We start from the raw sequence: 24078 nt of genomic DNA on the forward strand, positions 1-24078 counted from the left end.
ATATAAGGTGCTAGGTTCTCAAGGAATCAGAGATGTATGACCAATACTGTCTATAACTTGCATTGAACATGTTAGCATTTGCACTTTCGATTAGTTGCTTCTATCCAGTGTTTTGTGGATGATTGATCAATGCCTTAGTGTTATGCAAGGATATATAAGATGCAGTCTAATAATGGAATTATATTTTAGATACTTTACTAAAGTAGAATATAGGAATATTACAATATAAATGCTTACAGCACGTATTACAGGAATTCTACTGCAATTAAAAGTATTAGAAGGACCACATTAGTGTTGTTTTTGCAAGCTAATATATAATTCTTGTCCTCAAATGCCCCTTTCAGTTACATTTAAGTAACTAAAATGCAAATACAAACACACAACAATTACACCAAAACACTCATCAGTGCCAGATAGTACAGGATATAATAGATAATGAACTACTATGCAAAAACATTATAAAAAAAAATATTAAATCAATCATTACTACAGAACTGCATTAAAAGAATGTCTAAATGAATCAATTGAAAGGCCAGTTTGAGTTGTGCTGTCAATTACTCATACATAAAAATTGTATAAGATAAAAAAAATAGAAAGAAAGAAAATGAGAGAAACATCCCATTTAAGCAACGGTACCTTTCCGTTCCATGCGATGCTCAATGTGCTATAGCGCTAAAGCACAACCCCTTAAACCTGTTCATGAACATGGAATAATTAGCTATGAGAAGTGAAAAGACCTGTAATGCTTTTTCAGTCCATCCTGTAGCATTTCATAAAAGAACTACTTTATCGTCAATGAAATGTGTTAAATGATATCTTTCATGACTTTGAGGAGATGTAGGCTAAGAGTGATCACAATTTGCTGGTATGTAGTTCTGCTGGTACAGCTTTCTGCTGTAGTTTACATTAAATTTGTTTTCATTTTTAAACTGTGAGTTTAATGGAAGTGCGTTAATCTTTTAATTACTCATAATTTTATCTTTCAAGACAGACAGTCGCTGACTATGATGCTAGCTAGCTACCAGAAACTTTATGGCTAGTATAATTGCTAATGTTACTCTGTCTGCTTATGGCAAAACTTCCCTCCATGTTCAGTTTGGATGTTTTGGGTTTCCTATAACTGTAGAAAATTCTGTAAAGGCAAAATTGTTTATAGGAACAAAATTATAATACTATGGGCAATAAAATGTTAATTACTTAGGCATATTGTTGGTGAGCTAACATGCTTATAGGTACATGTGACAGATATGACTAAGCCTATGCAAGTATGTAGTACTCTGGTTCTCTTATAAAAAGTGTAACTTGACCTGTGATTTTAAGTTGCCTCAAGTTTAAAGTGATTTTCTGTATGTTCTGTCAACAGCTTGAAAGGCTATATTCTCTGCTGTTATTTATCCTGAGGTCATTGCTTCGCTTCAACAAGGTAAGCTGTTGTTATGTGTGCCACAGTTCAATTTTGAAGACATATTACCTATAAGATATTTCAGCTGCTCCCATTTTATCTAGCAGCCCTTTGAATTGATGTAACTTGAAGCTGCCGATTTTTGAGTAGAATTTTTTCATGGAAGGTGTGTGAATGGGAACACTACAGCAAACAGCAACAAATGTAGATTTCTCTCAGTACCATGTATGGAAATAAATTTAGATTTATAGTTTTGTGAATATTTTAGCTGTGTTTTGTTGCCATTTTCTGCCTAACCTCTTTGTGCCACAGTGTTAGCAGTCATGCATATGTTTTTTTACTATGTCGGGAAACAAATGTGTGTGGTGTGAGAGTGTAAGAAACGTGTCAGCATAAATGCGTGCGAGGTGGCAGTCTTTAACGATAGGAACAAATTCTTAAGAGGCTGCACTTATTTTAAATTGACAGTTTTCCATCTGTGTAAAATGGTGCTTTCATGCTGTTTGTTTTTCTTCAGTTATAACACAACCACATAGGTGTCATGATTGCTGCTTGGCTGAGCCTCCAGCTCCTCATCAAGCTCATCTGCTCCACCTGCCCTGATTACTCGCTCTCCTCACCTGCTCTCCGCCCTACTTAAACACTCTCCAGTACCTGCTTCCCTGCCAGATGGTCAACATTACTAACCTTGTTGAGAACCAGCATTTTCTTGTGTTTCAGACCTCCTGTTATCGACCCTGTTTTGTGTTTGGATTTCCCTTGCCTGACCCGTGCCAGATTTATTCTTGTCAGGTGCCTTTCTGGATACTGAGCCCTGCTCAGAACGACCACAGAGTTTTGCCTGCCCCTGATTAGTAGTCTGTTCTTTGCCCCTCTGTGTATGACCGTTGCCTTCTCTCATGACCAAGCTTTTGGACATTGGATTCATGCTTTAATGTCTGGAGTTTTTGCAGATTTTGCAGATTCTTGCAACAGTCCAGATCCTCTCCAGGCAAGTGTTTTAGTGTATTTTGCTTTTACTGATAAACTAATTAGCTTTGGAAAATGAGGGTGAAGTAGTTGAAGAATATCACCAGAGAAAGTAAAAACACATTGTACGGTAAAAGTTAACCCAACTTTGCAACAAAAGTAAACGACTATCTGCATTTATAATTTAAAATACATGCTAATGTATATAGTGATTTTTAAGAATGGTGGCTTATGGTTAGAGCAGAGAGACTGCTGGGACATTTCTTACTTCCATGTTATATGTTGAGCCATAAGTAAAACTGGTTAGCCAAAGTACAAATTTTAAAGTCATACATATAATATAAATTATTTTTTTAGAAGTTGTGTGGTAGCTGAAACATGACAAACTATATTAGATGTTTGTTTTTCAGGTTGTGAAACTCCTGAGGAAACAGAAATGACTACAGAAGCAGCGAAGACAAAACTGACAAAGACAACGAAGACATTGGAGACAATAACAATGGTGGCAACGATGTTGAGGATGTTTTGAGGCTGACGACGGTGTTGACAATGATGACGGCAGAAAATACACCATGGCAAATAGGAAGCAGATATGGCAACCAGACAGTGGGAACCAGGAATAAAAACAAAACAGGAAGTAAAGTTAACTAGAAACAAATCAGAACATAAAATTTACAAAGCAAAAAATCATTATGAACTTAACAAACTGGTCCCAAAAGTCCTTTAATAATTATTATTTGTTTTTTTATTATTATTTTATTTCATTTCATTTTATTTTCATTTTTTAAAAATATGTCACTGCCAAGATGAATCTATCACAACTGTAGCGACAAATGTTATAATTTTGTAAATGGTTCTCTGTAGTTTGTGGAAAAAAAAACAACCATTTACTGGACAGACTTTTTCTTCTTTTTAAAGTTGCAGTTATTTTTGGTGTTTTTTCCTTTTAACAAGTCTTTACAGTTTGGTCTTACAGACATTTGATCTGTGCAGTAGGCGGTAGATATATTCTGAAACGAGTTAGTTTGTGAGGAAAAAGGGAAAAAAAGATTTCTGTCAAAAAGACCAATGCAGGGACTCTGTACTGCCATGCCTAGTTAACAAAATGGGCAGGAAGGCTACAGATCATTTGTTTTATTAAGTCAAAAGAATGTAGCCGACTCTGACCCCTCTGGTTCCTCTTGGTACATGGGTGGAGACCTAATCTTGAGTATACTGCAACCACAGGAGAGTAATTCATCAGAAGCAGCCAAAGTAGGGCTCATCTGCTTTCTGTTAGACCAGCTGCTTTTGGATCAAAGTACACGCATGTCTCAGTATCAGTATCTTGTCTTAGTATCTTACATTTGTTGACTTGACAGCTGTAACAGAGTTCTCTGTAATCATACTGGAATAACCACTGAACAACACTTTCATCTGAAGAGTCCCTGCATTTAGCAATCCTGTGAAAGCTACATCTAGTTTTATGTCCTCCTTTCTCTATGTTCCGCCATTCAGTGTTTTTCACTTTTTTACTTTGTTTTTTGTCACTTTTTGTTGCTGCTCCAGTTTATCTCTTGTGCATTGCCATTTCATTTTATTGTAGCTGGTTTTGCACTCTTCTTTAAGGTCAGTTTAAGACAATTCCTTGGAAATGGGTCACATAAAGTTGTCAGGGGCTGAAGGGGTTCACATTTTGTTCTTGATGCTTTTTGTTTTTGTATCTGTGTTGCAAATAGAGGAGCTTCATTTGTTTTTGCTACATATACAGGAAAAATGTGTGTGCGCACAAGCAATCTCACACGAGTTGAGGGTATTTATTAAATGAGCAATTTAATCGGTTAGTTTGATAAATGACTCAAAGGAATTTTATGTTGATTCTATTAGCAAACTCATGAACAGGTGTCAATGATTGAAACAATGTGTGAAATGGAATGTAAACAAGGTGGGAAGATTCATTTAAAGATTCAATGTAGTCTCAGTATCATACATTGAACCCTCTTGAGATATTATATGCATTTCATTAAGTCATTTTGAAATTAATCTTTGTGCAAAATTGATTATTATAATGAAAAAGTGAACCCAGCCCAAATCAGACAAGTGTATGCTACAGTACTTAAAAAAATTTCAAATAAATGAGCTGGTTTCTTTGTACATAAAAAAAATCAACAAAACCCTCATAAAAAAATGTGTTACTTGTAAAATTGGAAATCATTAGTTAAATATTTAACATTTTTATTTTAAAGATTAATACCACATGATCAGTTGTGTGAAATATTAATCTTGAAAGAAGTGACAAAAGCTGCCAAATAATTTGGAGTACTATGTATAATCTATATAAAGTACAAGTAAGGTGCAAGCACCTCAAAATTGAATACACGTGTTCTACTGCACATCACTAAATGACCTCCTAACTGTTGCCTCGTGTGTTTCAGAGCTTCTGTTTGACTTTGCCTGCAGGATAAGGTACCAGTGTTATTATTCTTCTGACAACTGCGGTATGACAAAAGCACCGAGGCTGAGCAAGGGGAGATTATAAGCAAAATCTTAGATTTTCTGCTGCCTTGTAAATTCAGCCAGCCTCTAGGTTACATGCAGAGCTTAAAGTATTTCAAATCCATCCCGGAAAGAAAAAAGAGAGAATTTAATAACTTTACATGTGGGCTAAAGTGGGCTATCATAGTGTTGAAGTCATCGAAAGGTGTGGGAGGAACATAGCTTTGCTCTCACACTAAAACACATTACTAACCAATCAGATGTTGAGTGGGGACTTAGAAAGTGATCAGCTGAGAAATTCAGTTGCACTCTAGATAGATGCTGGACTGCACACAAGATAGAGACATTGATAAATAGCTAGTAAACGTGGGATACGGCCCATCAGTTTTGTTGGCACACCGGGGCGTAGAAGACTTGTAAAAGTGTGAACATGTAGGGTCAGAAATGACATGCTGTCATTTAAATAAGATAAATAAGACAAGCCTGTTTAGTTTTTAAACACAAGCATTGAGCACGGATGAAGAAATGGGCAGAGACGGCAGCCTTACATTGCTGAAGTTACCTTCTGATTTGTAATATACACAAAGGCTGATTCCTCTGCTTTTTTGGGGGACCTTGACCACATTAGACCAGGTCCTGCTTAAAAACTACAAAGCTTAGGATGTTCAAGTCCAGACTGAATTACTCAGTGCATGTAGATTCATTAACGCACAGCTTATGATTTGAGAAGTCTTTATTCTAGTGATAAAACATAAAGCTAATTTTATTCATGTTATTTGCATGTAGACCACATCAGACTTGGGTCCAGAAAGCAACTGCCCTTATGGAAGTATCCTGTTATGTGGAGGAGAATTTCAAAAAGGGGCTAATTATGGATGTAGGTGTAATCAGATGATTATACCTGTTACGAAAACACACATCTCTAATTTAAATGTTTTTGGTGCAGGAAGCTTACTCAGCAATGTGGGCAGTTTGACACTTAAATGACAATCAGGTGTGAAGGTGACTATGGTAGCCACCTATGAAACGCCACTGGATCATGACACTGGTTCACAGAAGTCAGATGAAAGGAGCTCTACAACTACGTCTGTCACTGTTGAAAATGTGACTGAGTGCACATTTAAAATGCAGCAAAGTCATTGTCCTGTCCTTCACCAAACTGAAGCCCAGGAAGGGTGGAATTACTGTGGCATGACGCATGCTTAATAAGGACACACTGTGTACAGGTATGACATTTAAGGTGTTTGAAAAACCAGTAAACTATGGGATTCGTAAACAACATGGAGGGTCATGGACAAAATACCTTAACATTAACCTAATTTTGTGAATAAGTCTGGTCACACTTTTGCTTTTGTTTTTTTTTTTTTTTTTTTTTTTTTTTTTGGAAATATTTATGCAGGGCTTGCTGGCTTGTTTTATGTTTTATGTTTTATGTAACCTATGCATAAGTGCTCAAAAATCAAAGATCTTTTTGTTGAAGGCTTCTTACCATGTTCAAGGATTGTGACATGATTTGTCTATTTCTGATATTTTTTAGTGTATGAAATTGTCTCTTTTCTGTCATTAAGTATCCCTTGAGCACCTTTTCTTTGCAGCAATGCAGCCATGCCAGCTTAAATTGAATAGAAATGCTTTCTTGGAAGTGAGTAAAGCACTTGAAAATAAATGTCTGTCCTCACAGTGCAAGGTTTTCACTACTTGTCCTTAATAAATCCCAAACCACAAGATACCATGCACAGAAAATTAGCTTTTTGTGTTTAATGCACATCTTTGTGTTGGTATGGTGGTGCACATGCCCTCAAAATCCTAAACTCCGACCCTATAATATTATATTGTATGTCCTAAACATTACCACAGACTGCATGATTAAATTATTTCAAAATTTTCATTTCTATGAACTGGAATTCTTTATAGGATGGGTTTATAAAGGAGCATTAGTAGTCACTCAACATGAAATAAGTAAGAGAATCTGGCTAAATCACTGCTAAAAATGAATCATTTAGTGGAATCATTTAAGGAACCAATACTGACTAAATACTGACTACTTACTCCTGAATGCATTTGTTCCCAACTTCATTTAACTGGAACTTTTGTAAAACATGCAAAACTTGAATCTCAGCAAAGGACTACAGATATCTTCTCTTCGCTTGACTGATAAGGTCAATTTTGCCTTCAAGGGATTAGAAAAGCCAAGAGCACAAAACTATAAAGCCATCCATAGATGGTATAAAGCACCGATACATCCATTTGCAATAACTCCACCACCGAGTTCCTATTTTTATTCCCTGTGACACTTTAAAGCACACTGGTTCCACTGAACTTAACCTCACAGGACCTTTCATCATCCTTAGGAATCAACAAAGTGAAACAAATGGTGAACGTTTTAGGCATGTGAAAGATCTGTGAGCTGTTTGAAGTAGTTTCCAGCTGCGATACTCAGCTCTTTATCAGGTCTAAAGCAGGTGTAATAAACCAGACCACTGAGCGTGACCATCCCTGAAGCGTAGGATGGAGTTCATCAACATGCACCTACTGCTGCACTCTGTTTAAGTTATGGCATCTAGAAAGAGAGATGACATTTGCTTGTACTCTACAAGACTGCTTCTAGGATGTTATCATGGCAATGGAGGAGGTGAACGGTAGCTGGTCCTGATAATCACAGATAAGAACTGGCTTTCAAAAGCAAGCAGGAATCTAGAAGATAGAAATCAATGTTATCCTGAAAATTATCCCTTATTTCAAAAAGTAGCTTTATGCTTGTTTTGTGATTTTCATCTGGCTTAAAAGTCTATTAAAAATGTCTGATGTTAAAATAAGAAATAAATTTCCTCTGGGAATTCTTTCATAGATACTCTGCGTTTAATCTTTTGCTCACAACACTCAGCACTACTAGATCTCTGGAATGAACTACAGAATGACAGAGTCAAGATAAAAGTGGATGTTTTTGGATTGCTTTAAGGTGTATTTGATGATAAAAATGCACTATTCAGTATCTAATTGTTACCACTTCGCCTTGAGTTAGATATATGCCTTTATGAGATGAGCAATACCAAGAGATCTTTGTTTCATTCAACGAGTCAATGAAAGGCCAAAATCATCAATAATATCACAAGGACACAAGATTAATATTAACTGCTGATGCCATGATTTATTATTCCACATTGATTATTTTTTTATTTATTAATAGAATAAATTAATTGGCTTGATTATCTCAAGGTATAAAACTAGCAGTATTTTCTTTACAGACAAGAAGATCAAATTTCAAATGCAGAATGCGATCAATACCATCATTATAAGTTGTAGCTGTAATAATAGTAGAGCTGCTTTGGGGGAAAAAAATCTCTAACTACTCTATATATCTTTTTTATTTTTTATTAAATTTTTCTTTTACTTCTCTTGGGGTTAGATGTCTTCTACCTTCCCAGAACTAATGTTGACCTCTAAACACAACAGCGGCTAAAAAGAAAAAAAATATATAAATATATACAGATTTTTTTAATGTTGTTTGGGTTTGTATTAGTCATGTTCAAACCACTAAGGGGATTTTGTTTTTTTCATAGTTCTTTAATTAAGACTGCTTTCCCCAAACAACAGCGTGTATGATTTGTTCATGTGGGCAGTAATGTTCTTTAGATATTGTCTAAGAATATGCACCTTGGAGTGTTTGTAAAAGAAACTGCATGTGAATGATCATAATAACTTTCACTGAAGTAACAGGGGAGTAGTACAATGATTCTGCCTTAGCCCTGACGATGATATTTTTAACCTATTGTATTGTTTTGATTTCTAGCCCTAACCAAGGAATGTTATTGCTTAAAACCAAAAAGGAAGTGATAATGATTATCTAGTTAAGTGTTTTTTTATTGATTTTATTGACTGAACACAAGCCAGCAGTGAGAAGAAAAAAAAATTATGTGTGGATATCAAATTTGCATTGCATAGTTGAAAGTGCTGCTCATGATTATGCAATTCCTCCTTTCTCCTTAGGAGGATTTTGCAGCTTGTTAAGAGAAACACTTTAAAGCAGCATGAAGAAATGCATATACGTGTCATATTTATCCTCTTGTCTTGTGCAGGGGCAGCAGTTTAGAGTATGCTACTATGGATTACATTAAAGGATACAAACAAATGACTAATTGGCTTTTTTTGATTGGAACACTGATGCTTATGCTACAAGATGCAGAGGAGCTTCTTTTCTGTTTTCTGACACTTGTCATTTCTATCTGTTGAAGTCATAGGTTGAAACAACATCCATATATAAATCATGAGATTGCTTCTGGCATGACAGTGATCATTTCCAAGATGTTTAAGTTTAAGCATGTTAATCTGTGACAGAATCATTTTTTTCACTTCATTTTCATAAAGCCAAAGAAAAATGAATGAATGTCACAACTAATTTTGAGCTTTGCTGTGCAAACAGACAAAGTATAAAGTTAACCATAGTGTTTAATAGATATTTCATTACATGAAACCTTTTACTTTAAGCTATTTTCAAAGCAGAACAAACTAACTTTTTAGTTCCCTGGTGTTTTGGGGAAAAATATACATATCCTAGAAATGGACATTCATTCTTTGTTGCAGATGATTTCACACAGTGCACCAGCTCCACATAACATCTCAAATTAATGAGTCATTGTGTAGAACCTGATTGGCTGTTAGAGCCACCTAATTTGACTCAGGTGTGTTGGTGCAGGGATACATGGAAAACCTGCTGGATTGCGGCCCTCGTAGGACCGAATTGAGTAGCCCTGATCTAGACCATCCCTTACTTTTTACTGTTTTCTGTCATGTATCACCTCCAGGGTAGAAAAAGCAGAATTAATCATTGGCTGAAAAATGGAGTACACTAAAACTCAAGCAGCGCAGATACTAAGAGAAAGGTTATGTGTTACAAAAACAAGATTCACTAAAAGCAGAACAGAGCAATGTTGATTGGATGAAAGCCCTATAGTGTTAGCATCTACAGAAATACTAAAGTAGGTTACACCACCAAAGACAAATGGCAAAGGAAATGCAACACATTAGGCAATTTATATACTCATGAAAGAATTATAATAGCAAAGAGATAAAAGCCAGAACAAATGCAGGTCCAAGGTTTATGGTCGCAAACATAATTCAAAGAGAAAGAAGTATAAATATCAAAGCAGGCTTTTATTTACCAAAATATAAATAAAGGAATTACTTTCAGGGTTAGCACTGGCCTAAGTCTTTGGGGATAACAGTCTTTGTCTCATCACATGAATAATGTAACAGAGGTAGCTGTAAATTTCCCAGTGATTTATGAAGCAATCTTATTCTCTGCATCCACTTAGCTGGGCTATGGTTATATACCTAAAATTACATGCAGTTCTGGATAATTCTTGATTCCCCAGATTAAAATTGGTTGATCAATCGCTAAGTCAATAGAAAATTAACTAAACTTAGGATGAAACATTCCTTTAAATTTTTTAAGATTTATAAGAACAAAAGAAAAAAAGTACACAACAAAAGTTGAGACACTCCAAAAAATGTGAGTTCATGATACCCTTTACCAAGATCTCAGACAAGTATGTTTAGCCTGTTTGGACTAGTTCTACAGACCAGGTAATGCAGATTTCAAGGCTATTGTATCCCTCAAACAGCTGCCCATCATTCTGGATATTAAAATAATTGATGCCCACAAGGCAAAGCAAAGCTTTTAGAAGATGGTGTTTCAGGTGTTTTTTTTCCCCCAGTTTGTAATGTAATTAAGAAATACCAGCTAATTCAAACAGCGAGGGTTAAGTTTAGGTCTGAAAGGCTATTAATACTTTCCAAAAGAGCTGTTAATAGTAGCAAGGAAGGCTAATTAAAATCCTTGATTGACAGCATAAGATGTCTACTAAGATTTGCCAGAGATTAGAGTGTTGTAGCATTATTCTCTGCAGCCACACCATAATTTCACAAACATGCACAAATCTCACGTTAGAGAATTCACAAAAAAGTTTGCAAATAAATATCTAAACAGACTTCATTGAAAGTACTTTTTTGTTGTTTGATGTTTTAAGCAAAAGGCTACATTGCTGCAAAGGTTTGAAGAAAATTGTCCAGGATTTCTGCAGGTTGTATGAGTTTGAATTGATCGTGCATTTGGCTTCAGTTAGAGCAAGTTTCAGAGGGAATATTTACTGGTGAAATAAAGAATTGAAGCAATTGAACATCAGCACCTTTGGAGGTAAACATCCCACTATCTGGGCAAAAGTTAAAGATAAAAAACAGGGTTACTTCTACATCAGTATAATCATTCTAAACACACCTCAAAACACACAATGGACTACCTAAAGTTGAAGATTTTACCAGTTGCTCTCTTAGTGTCAGTAACCATTGCAAAAATGTGCAAGGACGTCAAAAGTACAGTGCATGCAGAGCAGTCAGGCTCTAACAGATCAACGTTTTGGAAAGGTGGTGAGTAACAAATCTTCTAAATAGGAATTGAAAGACTCTCAGCTGTTATAAAAAGCATTACAGAGCTGTGATACTTTCAAAAGAAGGATTACTAAATACTAACCTTGACAGATTCTGCTTGGCAATTAACCTGTATACAACTTTCAAATCATGAAATATTGAAAGAAAGAACAACTTTGAAGTGATAAAACAATGCACCACCCTAAACTATATAGCTTTAAAAGCCCAATTTCACTATTAAATTATTAAAAAAAATTATGAAATCAGGCCAGAATAGATGTCGAATTTATGTTCAAAAGAAAGTTAGATGATAATGCTGATTAAGAGTTTAAACTTTGTTAAAGTTTATTACAGTCATGATATGTGTTGTCATTCATTGATTAAACAATAGGCCTTACAAAGAAAATCTCTCTTGTCATCTTGTGTTCAGCTATGAGCACATCCAAAGACCCCACTGATAAGGAATTGAATAAAGATAATAATAAAAACATTACGATGTCTTGTTTCCAAGAGATTTACAATGATTTTTAATTGAACTTGGTGATGAGAGCATGTCGTTACAGTGTCATCTGTGCTGTCTGGTGGTTTAACACACAGGACAAATCTATAATCCTAACTAATTACTTCTTATTGCATTACATAATTGAAAAAAATAGCTTACTCTACAATGGAAATAAAAATGAAAGGATCAGTCACTGAGTTGGACAATGGCATTTCCTCACAGTTGTTGATAGTGTTTAACTGCAGTTTATTTTGATTAGAGCAACAATACATAATGTGGATTCTTTATTCTTTGTTTAGAATAAAATTTGTAATCATCAAAGCAGTTCTCTAATTCCTGCTTTAAGATACCACAAATAATCTTTAAGGCCCTTCAAGGAAGGCTTTTTTTATTTGGGAGAAACTTGCTTATAATTCAAATATTTGATTAATCCATAATAATCAGCTGTGACTTGTTTTGGTATGTTATGCCTTACAGTGTCAAGATAATCTCACCAAGTTTATAAAGATGATACTTATTTTGTGTTTGATAGATATTCATGGACAAATAAGAGTCCTTATCTGTGGTTTCACATTACTTTTTGGGTCTGCTGTTTGAAATACTGAACATCAATGTTTTGTTTGATCTTTTTTTTATAAGTAATCCAAACCACAGCCCTCATATTCTTAATTAAAATGAAGACAGATGGAATGAAACATAACCTTTTAATGCAAAGGGATTTTGAATGTAACTTAGAAGGATGACTCATTCACTTCGTTTCCGAAGCAAATTTCCTCTCATTTGCAGGTGGAGAAAATAACTGAGTTTAACATGAGAGTCATCAAGGTGTCTTACCTCATCTTGGTATATGAAAAAAAGCATGATGGACAGGATTTCCAGAAAAAAGATGAGCAGGAGGAAGATGAAGAACTGTGAAGAGAAGACAAAGTAATTTAACACACTATTTATCAGCGCAGTAAGAGAAAACTCACAAGGGAATAATGGGCATCTTGTCTGTGTAGTAAGAATGATGTATTATTGTTAAAAAGAAAACTAAATCTGTTAAAGAGTGGAAGTAAAACCTATGAAAAGAAAGTGTCAAGGAGAAAGAGTTGGCAAAAAGAGAGAAATAACCATGCATTGTTCAGATGGGCTGTTTCTGACAGGTCAAGAGAGCAGAGAAATGAAGAGGTGTGACTATCAAAGCAAGCAGGACAGACTCTGGGAGCTGATTTACAGTTTTCCTCCATCTTCTTTTGAATTTGTGAAAGCAGCCACATTTTATTCCCTACCCATCCCCACCTATCCTCTTCTCTGTATAGCGCCGAGAGTGAGCTTCTTGATGGGTAATACATCTTCTTCCTGTGGGCCCATTTGAGTGCTTAAAACAGTTACGAGCTCATCCATCAGCTGCTATGCTAAGACTGGCATAAGATTCACACAGAGAGAAAAGTCCGTCAGCATCACAGTGGAGAGAAATATTTAGACAATGTTGCAGTTTTCCAGACGGTCACAAAATGAACTCCATGCATTTACTTAATTATCAGTAGAAGTCTCTAGATGATCTCATCAGCACTGAGCTGCATTTTTATACATGACTGCTAGCTTTTTTTTTTAGTCCTGCCAAATCAAGGTCTCAAAGGAAGGTGTTGTTGATCTTTTCAGAGATGCCATTTTGATGACTGATATATCAGTTGTTCTCAATTTGGTCAAATATTTTGTATTAGCTTAGAGATCTCCCCTGCACAACCAACCAGGACGCTTACTGAAAGGGAAGCTCTGGAATCAAACATTTAAAAAAGTTAATATTAATGAATTTTGTCCATCGTGTTACAAAGTTATTTTTATTATTATTTTAAAACAATTCCCATTTTGACAAAACACTGAACATAGTTGACACAACTTCCACAAGTAGCAGCACACCTCTATTAAATGAAACAATCATCAATATGATATTTTTTTAATGCATCTTATTGTCAAATTGCATACACAAGTTATATGATCTAAATCTTTTTGAATGAGTTATAATAACCATGATAAACCTAAAATTATTTTTTGCTTTCTTAAGGATTCAAGCACTTAGACCCACAAAGTGTGAGAATTACTGACATCTTTTTGTAAAAATGGACAAAAATCACTTCAAATACCACCACTGAAAGGACGGTGACCATCAATGGCCAACATTTTTTCAGTCATAAACTAGAAATAAACCAGACATGTTCAGACATATTTTCATCCCTAAGTGGATCCAGTGGCTTTAGCAGCAGCAATGACTGCTCTATAGTCAACTTCAAAATTGTGTCCATGTGCACTGTCATCTTGCAGGTGCCTTTTAAGGCGATACGTAACCCAAACAGTGCTAGCATCTTACAAACAAAGTCAGTATTCCAGCTAAAAAGCTCAGAGGGTGCTCACTTCATATATACAGTTGTTTATATGGACACACCACAAGTAAATGAGGAAAAGCATGAATGCTTGGTTTACAGTTACTATAGGGAAAAAAATAAACAAAGCTATGTCTTCACCTGGTTGGATCTGGTCATGGGACATAGCTTATGCTGTAATCTATATTCTCACTGGTGAGACAACATGAAGAACCCGTTTGAATGTCAAATCAATTTTGTAGCAGGGCTGAATCAATTTCATCACAGGCCCTCCTCCATGGTTGGAAACATGCCTGGAGATTAAAAATCTGAGAAAAACTTGTAGATGGGGTTTAGGACAGAAGTAGATGTGGGAGGGGTCAAATTGTGAATGCTGATTAACCCGTTTTATAAATTTAAAATGTGGAAAATGTTGGAAAGTCACATTGTATTACATCTGGCCCATTTCATATGCTGCTATGATGGTATTGTGTAATCTGTCTGAAAATGAGGAGAGTCAGAGCAGAGTTGGGATGTGTGGTGGTGCAGGACCCCAATCTGTCTGAAGGCAGCACAAAGAGGAATATTACCTCCATGATACTCTGGTATCATGACAATAGCCTTGTGCCAATAATGTATTTTATTTTGATGTGTGTCCATTTGTGGTGGCTGTTCAACCCACTGACTCACTAATGTGGTAAATTTGAAAGTCAGTGTTTTGAAATGGCAGTGAAGTGACATCATATGTTTCTGTTAAACGGTATTTACAGGTTTATTTTGTATTATTCTAAACTGTGTGTAGTGTTTTGCAAAAAGTGTGAGCCTGACTGTGTGCTTAGAGTTGGACAAATCTGGCCTGATGTTTTGCTTCTTGAGTTTTTGTTAAAGATGCACTACTTAACAATGCCATTTTCTCAGTGACGTCTCCCTTATTGCCAATTAATTCGGCATCCATCTTGCATCCTACCTGTACTGTGAGCTCTCCCCAGACAGTAAAAGAAAAAACTGTCTTATATTGATGCTTGTCTTATCTCTTGCTCTGTCTTGCTCTCTTTTATTTCCTCTCTTCCTCCGATAATGTCTTCTAATGTTTCTTTGCTAAATCAGACATGGCTCACATGATGCACATCTGTTTGCTAGTATGTGACTCATGCGCAAAGCAAAACTCAGCTGCATTGTCATGCTGCGTCCCAGTGAAAGTTTGCATAGTGCAGTTTCTTAGCTGCATGATGCTGCTGGGCAGCAACAGCTTCGGAAATGTGTAGGATAGAGGTCAATTTTATTCTGATCCTCCTTCATCTTCTGCTCCATCTCTATCCTTTTCAACTCATTCATCTGGGGGACTCAGTTTGATTGGGCGGGGAATCCAGAAAAATCCCACACCTTACTTTGGTTTGGTTTGCTTTCACACTGCTTATTACTCAAGAGGACCAATCTGCCTGGCCAGCATCATGCAGTTAAAACTGCTCCCGAGGGGTGATATTCCCAAAAACATTATGACTGGCCAAGACGGGAAAAAAAGCTGGATGAAGAAGAAAATTTGGCCAAGACCAAAACCGGAAATCCTTCCCCTTCTATAGCCAACCGATTCCCCACAAGTAAAGAATGGAGCAATACCAAATTGATGCCGTCTTGGGGTTTATGTTTTTACTTTGGTGTTCAAACGTAACATTGTTTTCACAAGAAGCTGCTTGGGATGAGCAGCAGGAGAGACAGTAAGCTATCCAGCTTGTTGTGCTATGATGCATTTTACATCACATCCTCTCTTTGGTTCACTGGATGGTCTGTTTGCTTCCACACTGTAAGCACACTGCACCAGGGTACGCTTACAAATTAAACGAGACCTCGGTTTTCAAACAAACCAGAGTTTACTTGTTTGGTCCAAACCAGTGTGACTGAGCACCCACACTACTCGTAAACAATTATACTTTCAGTGGAGGTGGACCAGGGTTTATTTAAAGCAGACCAAACGCTTATATATATATATATATATATATATATATATATATATATATATATATATTTGTGTGTGTGTCATTGTGTCATGTCCTCTGTGTATGCCAGATGTTTCTTTGACAGTGGATATGAGTGTTGGTAGCTCCCAGGACTGGCATTGAGCAGGTCTGTCAGTAGCCCCAAGGTCTGTTTGGCAGCATCTACGTGAATGAGTCACTTTGTGTCAAAAGGGTAAAATCTGTGTGGCAAAGCTGGAAGGAAAGAAAATGACTATAACAAAGCAACAGCAGAATAAAGATGTTGTGTATTTCACTCACTTGCAATGTTTTTAAGATGTGCTTTCAAATGCGCTCTGAAATCAATTTCTACTGTTCTGTCAGGCTTACTTGTCTGAACATTGTGTTCTGCACTGTGTACCTCCACCCAATGAGGAGGACGTTTTTAAGTTTGCATTTTAACTGAGGAAATATGCTTCACTGTGGATTTAAGAAATCCAACACTGGAAACTGAGGAAATCATTAGAGAAGTTAAAAATGTCAATAGCCAAGTGGACACTTCAGTTTTACTCAAACTCCAAATATCTGTACTTCAGAAATCACTTTTACTGATATACTATAGTTCTTACATTGACAGGAACAAGGTGGCAAACTTAAAAAGCCATGTCTGACTTTCTGTAATGACTTTCTGCATTTCTTGTAATACCACACTAAAAGAAATTTACTATGAGTAATAAAGGTCAAAAGCCAAGACAGATCTGAGTTGGTATGGGTACTTAAACTGCAGTGCATATAGTTAGGCTTTCATTTTTGCTGCTTGAAGGCATATTATGTCCAAAACAAGTTTAGCAACCATCTGGTTGCTACAGGAGCAGTTATCACGTTGTTTACCCTGCCAATAGATAAATCATAACTTGACATATAATGGCCAGTGGTTGTGTCATTATAATGCAAATTCTGGTCTTTTTGCTTGTTTGTTTGTTTGTTTGTTTGTTTGTTTGTTTGTTTATTTGTTTGTTTGTTTGTTTTGGTTACTATTCCTCTGACAGTTGAAAATAGCAATTATGCCCAACACTAAGCCAGCTTAAGTCATTGACTAAGAATCAAAGATGCACACAGTGATTTTGGACCAAGCTATTAGCAGAATTGGAGCATCTTTTTAGATTTTTGGCCACCATTACACACTCTCCTCTTGGCTCTGGTTCTTAAACAGCTTTTGAATAAAACATGTGGCTCTTAAGCTGCTCAGTATTTATTTTTCTACACCAGCTATCTTCTAACTTTGCTGGCTGTATCTCAACAGGCAAATTCAACACAAAGTTGTTTCTTTTTTTGTTTGTTTTTTTTTTATTATTTATTTTAAGTGCATTGATCGATCTTAAAATCTTAATCTTGATCTTAAAATTGAGCATGTAAAAAAGCCTCAAAAAGTACTTTTAAATCGTTTAAGGTTTCTTTCAGTGTTTTCCTGAATATGTACTTCAAGCCATGTGTAACACAGAGTAAGGGGACATTCTTAAGAATGATTACTGATACTCACCTACACCTGAAAAACAAACTGGCCCATTGTAATACTCTTTTCTTTTAATGAATTTAACTTTTTTTCTCTGAGCTGGATGCAAAAGGATAATGTATGGCAGTAAAATGCAATTTGCTTCAATAATATTTTAAGAAAGGTGTAAAATTGGCTTGAGTATTTCGAAACCGCTGTATTTAGTTGGTTAATATTAATACATATATATATATATATATATATATATATATATATATATATATATATATATATATATATATATGTGTGTGTGTCTGTGTGTGCATGTGTGCATTTGTGTGTGTGTGTATGCGTGTATATATGTTTGTGTCTCTCTATGTTGGCCCTGCAATTGACTAGCAAACCTGACCAGGGTGTAAATAAAGAATAAAGATTGGATTTGGATGACTTCCTACAGTATTCATAAGTTTTTGAAACAACCTTTCAAATAAAGTAAAGTAGTACTTCAGTACATCTATCTCCCCTCTATCTACTCTGTAGTAGACGGTCACACATGGTAACAGTTTTTCATCTCAAAAGATTGCTGCTTTAATACCTAGAAATCTTACCTTGATCAGTATGCAGCCTTTAAAAAGCAGGACTGGTTTCTTTTTTGCTGAAGAGACCTGCATCTTCTCTTATAATTTCTATTTCTTTTCTATAATGCCGGGTCTGGTGTGACACTGAGCAGCAGACTGAATTATCACACTATATAACACTAATACAAGAAAAGCAGTACAGGGATTTTTCCCTAGAATTTAAACTACTTGCGAGGTCCTACTTCAGACAGAAGTAACAAATGTAATGAGGTATATAATCATGTCAGTGTAGCAGAGGAGATACAACACACACAACTGGTCCATTTAAAGCACTCAATTCCAGTTGTGGTGAACTAGTATCCTGCAGGTTTTGGTTCCATTAGAGTTTTTGTTCGATGAGAGTTAATGAGCCACAGCTGGTCTATTTCTAACTGATGCCTACTGGGAGAAACATTAAGCTGCAGGACACTGACACTGGAAAACCAGACTGCAGTTTTTGTATTTTAGTACCAAACGGTGGTTCACAGCACCGACAGCAGTGCTGCAGTCACTGGGGACTTTGCTATTTATTCTGTGTTGCAATATTTACATTTAGGTAAGCTTTAAATCTGAAGAGCAGCAGCTTTATTAGCCTAAATGTAGATTTCATGCATTCTGGAAATTCATACAGCAGAGTCAACCGACATCTGTGCATACACTTATACTGTTTCTTTTTTTAGTAGCAATTTATTCCTTATCAGAAGGATTTGATAAGGAATCTTGGGGTCAGTATTGATTTGTTCATTTACAAATTTGAAAGCCACTGAGGCTCTTTGTATTATTACAAACCAGTAAGATCAGTGAAGCAGTCATGTCAGGTGCAGCGTTCAGGAGTGGCTCCAAAATGAATATCTTTTGACTCTCACAGTCTTAAGCATATAGAGGGAAACTTTAGAGGTGATGACACATTGTGGGTTTAATCATTTTTACAGCCTCTAAAATTCATTTTCACAGCAGTGATGTCACCTTTTGGTCTAATTTGAGGGCAGTATTGGTCACAGTCCCACCACACCTCCTCTGTGCCCTCCAACTTGCTCTGGTATTGACTGTCTTCACTTAATGGTGTAAAACATGAAGTTAATTACCCATTACACTGCTGAAAGTGGCATTTCTGGAGTCATTTAGCACCTTTAAATGACTCATAATTTCAACTGAAAAGGGTAAGATATTGGATTTAGCCTAAAATCTGTTATGATGTCATAGCCAGTCAATACTCTGCAGGTAAAGGCTGCTTTCCTTTAAAAACATTTCTCTATCACATGTTTTTGACTTAAATACAACAGTCAAAAAATATATTTATGAGACAAATAGTCATTTATGAAGAACTCAACATGTGGTTGATTTTAATCCTGTAAACAGTCAAATTCAGTCAGATATACTTCACCATCCTCCTGTACAGGCTGAAAAATAACTAAATATTTGTTATTACACATTTGGAGACAGATTTGCATATAAACCCATAAAATAACAACAACTAACAAAATATTCCCACCATGCCCTGTAATGGGCAGAATTAAAATGTAGAAAACATTTTTTTTGTCAAAAAATGAAGGTTTTGAATTGGAACCTGTTTGGGCTTTATGTTTGCATCTTCACTCCACCTATTTGGTAGCGACTAACTCTTCATTTCCACCAGGTGCGTTTGCGCTGTGGTCAGTTTCGTTGTCATTTTAGGCAGTGGTTTGGTTCCCACTGGGTGCGCCACAACGCATCTCAGAAGCATCCCAGAAGCGCCTTGTCGCGACTCTCTGGTAAATTTACACGCTAAATCTATTTTTGATGGAGCACGCACCCAGAATCAATCTCTGCATCAAACTCTGCCGTTCAAATAGGGGCAGACAGGAAATCAGACACAGGAGCAATGTAAAAGCTTCAGGTGTTCAGCCCCCGTGCAGATTTGTGCTGCTGAACCATGCAAACATTACATCATTAACCAGTCAGTGTGTGTGTTTTTTTTTTTAAATCATGGAGAATGAGACGTTTATCCTGGAAGTGCAGAATCACAAGATTCTCCAATTCTCCTGTTATTTTGTGATTTCTTCGATCTAGCTAGGCGGACTGCACTCGTGGGGTTCTTTACGTCCGACACTTTCATAGTTTGGATTGATGTACCACGGACCACGAAATAAAACCGTGGCACAGCAGTAATGTGGCGCACATGCACCCGTTGAAAATGACGGGTAAGTCCCAGACTTAAAGTAGTAGTGCACCCTAAAATGTGTTTTTTGAGCTGTAAATAACATAGTATTACATAATTGTGATGAAAACCACCTATTATGTTGATAAAATTTATAAATTTTTATTTTCTTTAAAAAAACTTGGGCCAAAAATGCCCATAACACCCCCTACAAGGTTAAACCAGGTTTTATTTTTCATGGTGCAACACAGGCTTTATTCTTTACCTACTGATCCTCATCTGGTTCTGACAGACTGCAACTCAAATTGTAGCAGTGGCAACTTACAGGAGCACTTCCAGCAGCTGGTAAAACCTGCAGCGAGTCGTCACAGTTTTCCAGAACTGCTGGAGCTGTTAACAGACCAGCGCTAACAGCTCTGACTGACATGGTTCAGGACCACCTCATTCTTGTATAGCTGAGGGAATTCAGAGGGGAAAAGTCTTCCACCTCAATTACCACTCTGTGGCGTAGGTGCTTTGTGAATCTTTGAATCTTGCCAGTGCGCTGAGTTGCTGTCTGTTAATCATTTCTGCCTATATATCCCAACCCTCCCTCTCTCCCTCCCTGATCACCCCACACCCCAACCCTTGCAGTTTCAGGCACTTGTCAAAATTTGGCAGTGGGTGGAGTTACGCAAAAAGTAGTGGGTGTAGTTACACTTTAAATGGTTTTACTGGTTGCTAATTGTTTTTACATGGACTCAAAAGATCACAACAAGATTGTTCAATCTATGATAAATAAATTTTCTTTCCAACATTTTTCTCTTTTTGTTACCATTAAACAAAGAACAAAAAATTTTACAATAAGCACAGTAGAACATGGCTACATCTCTCTCTCTCTATATATATATATATATATATATATATAGAGAGAGAGAGATAGATAGATAGATATACATACTGTACATATATATAGATAGAGATAGATATACATGCATATATATAGATAGATATAGATATATATGGATATATATACCACTTCCAATGGGATATTCCGCTTTTTATAATGTCAGAATGCACCAAAATTGCAGGATAACCTTTATTGGTAAATTTAATTAGATATCATTAAACTTTTGAATGCATATTTACAACTGTTTATCGTTGAAGTATATTGCATAACACTATGTTCTCTATTAAGGTAATTAACCACAAAAAAATTAGAAAGAAGCATCTGAACCTTGAATTAACTAAATGTTCTGGTTCTGGTGGGTTTAAATAGTCCTCTTCAGATCCTGTTTGGTAAAATTTTTTTATTCTTTTATTTTATTTTTTGTGCATTTCAGAATTTTGTAACCCAAGTTATTGTTATCACGAACAGATGACCAAAACTTTAATATCTTAGAGCCCTGTCTTTGTCACTCTAAGTTAACAGATATCACCAGAGAAGCTTTGTAAATTATCTACAGTTAATTCTGCAACTGAATGGCAATAGTTTACTCGCAGCCTCTGAAGAGGCTGCAGCTATTCAGTTCAATTAAATTTGAAACACATTATTTGCCTTTGAGTAGCAGTCAATTTAATTGGGAGAGCAAAAGTAAAAATTCAAAGAAAAAAGACTGAAACCTGAACTAGATAAAAAGAAAAAGTCTGGTTACAGAGAGTGCTGCAGACAAGAAAGATACTATTAATACTAATATCACAACTAATGTTAATGAAAGCATGTTGTGACCCTTAATCCTAAACTGAGCCTTTTTCTAATGTATGTTTATTTTTCATCAATATCAGGTCATTTTTATATGTCTAAATATAAAGCTTTACCTAGTGAGATGATAAACAAACAAACAAACAAAAATCAATTAAGAAGTTATATTTGGAGCTGTCCTTATCTGTTTCCACAAGTTCCAAATCAATGACATGGTAATTTGTGCTGCTCATAGAAAGCGAGGCAGACTAAGGAAGGAAGGCAAAGCAGTCTACATATATGATGACTGTTGCCCTGAAGTGCTGGCCAGCACACAGAGTACAAGGAGGTAATGCATCAGCTCTACACTCTCCAACTCAAGCCCTCATCGCTGTATCCAGCATGACTGTTCGTCAAGGCAGAGGACAGGAGTAGATGACATTTGCCTTTTCATAGATTGAAGGAGGGAGGAGGGAGAGAAAAAAGAAGGAGCTACTACCTTTACCAATGACCCAGATTTGTTAGCTGTATCTTTCTCTGATACGTTGTTAATAGGCATTATTGTCAACGTTTAATTTAGCTCGACTTTATTTTAGCCATATGTCTCTGAGGAACATTGATATGCTATGATGAGGTTGTTTTATTATCAGAGCTGGATCTCTATTAACTAGTGCTACAGGAGGCCTAAGTTGGTTCAATTGCAATACCATTACTCTTCTCTTAAGAAAAAGACAAGGATCCTTTACTTTGTTTTAGACCCATATCATTGTAAATCTAGACAATAAAATTCTTGCCAAAATCGTGGCTCTTTGTCTTCAGCAGGCTCTGCCTGAATCATCTCATTGAATCAGTCAGGCTTTATGTTAAGAAGGCACTCACTCCACCACACCAGAAGGCTTTTTAACATACTTAACATGTTCAGCTCCAGAAGTTGTGGTGTCACTGGACGTTGAAAAAACTTTTGACAGGGTGGAGTGGGACTTGGATTCAGGCTTCATCTCTTGGGTAAAGTTATTATAATCCTCTCCAGTAAAATCTGTACAAATGAACGATATGACCTCACCGCTCTTCCAATTTCACAATACCAAAAGACAGCAGGGTCCACTATCTCCCTATTTTTGCCATAGCTATTGAGCCATTGAGCTATATGGCTTAGATCTGAGAGATTTTAAGGTATCCTTTGGCATGAAACTCAACACAAGCGATCACTATATGCTGATGATTTGCTCCTTTATGTATCTAATCCTTAGACATTTTAAAACAATTTGGCCAACTATCCAGTTATAAGCTGAATCTTGGAAAAAGTAAGCTGTTTGCACTGAACAGCTTAGTTGGGGACCTCCCTGACAATGTATCTCTGTTTAACAGGGTGGATAATGGCTTTAAGGATTTAAGCATTTTCATAACTAAAGCACTGGCAAACACTTTTATTAAAAATTGTCTCCCTTCTATTGGTAAAGTTGAGGAAAATTTTAGGAGATGGTCATCTTTAACTCTGTCTTTAGCAGGCAAGGTAGACCTTATCAAAATGTCAGTTTTGCCAAGGTTCCTCTATCACTTTCAAGATATCCCTGTACTTATTTCTAAACCTTTTCTTTTTTTTCTTGTTAAATTGGACAAATCCATATCAAAATTCCTCTGGATTGATCATTGGAGATTTTAATGTGCATGTATGTTGTACATCCAAGCCCATGGCCAGAGAGTGTATGGACTTGATTGAAGCTTTTAATCTGACATAACGTGTTACTGGCCCAACACAGATGCAAGATCTTGTATTGTTTTATGGTTTTGCTGTTGGCAATGTTGTTGTTGAGGATGCCATGTTCTCCAACCACTGCCTTGTCATGTTTAATGTTAGTTAAACTATGGACACAAAACTGCTGGCCGTGCATCATGGTCATATTATTAAGTCTAACACTGCTGCTGCTTTTAACCCTCTCTTTACCGGAATGGCACATTGCCTCATGGACTGCATCCATGAATACGGAGCAATTGATGAATTCTTTTATTTCCACCTGTTCTGATGTACTGGATAGTGTAGCTCCCCTTAAATCCATGTCTGATGTTTGACCTGTTTGACCTCCTGTTTTTCTTTAGGAGCCTTGGC

At 36.3% G+C, this 24078-nt stretch overlaps 1 protein-coding gene across 3 annotated transcripts in view; it reads right to left on the reverse strand.

Moving 5' to 3' along the window:
• The window catches only part of tspan4a (tetraspanin 4a), a 185236-nt gene that overhangs the window by 37735 nt on the left and 123423 nt on the right, over nucleotides 1-24078 (reverse strand). For all 3 annotated transcript variants that reach the window (XM_041986311.1, XM_041986302.1, XM_041986293.1), the window contains one exon: nucleotides 12606-12680. In XM_041986311.1, the coding sequence (XP_041842245.1) occupies nucleotides 12606-12680 (75 nt within the window). The remainder of the gene's footprint in view (nucleotides 1-12605; nucleotides 12681-24078) is intronic.

The sequence above is a fragment of the Melanotaenia boesemani genome, chromosome 1, assembly GCF_017639745.1.
Source record: "Melanotaenia boesemani isolate fMelBoe1 chromosome 1, fMelBoe1.pri, whole genome shotgun sequence".
Lineage (NCBI taxonomy): Eukaryota > Metazoa > Chordata > Actinopteri > Atheriniformes > Melanotaeniidae > Melanotaenia > Melanotaenia boesemani.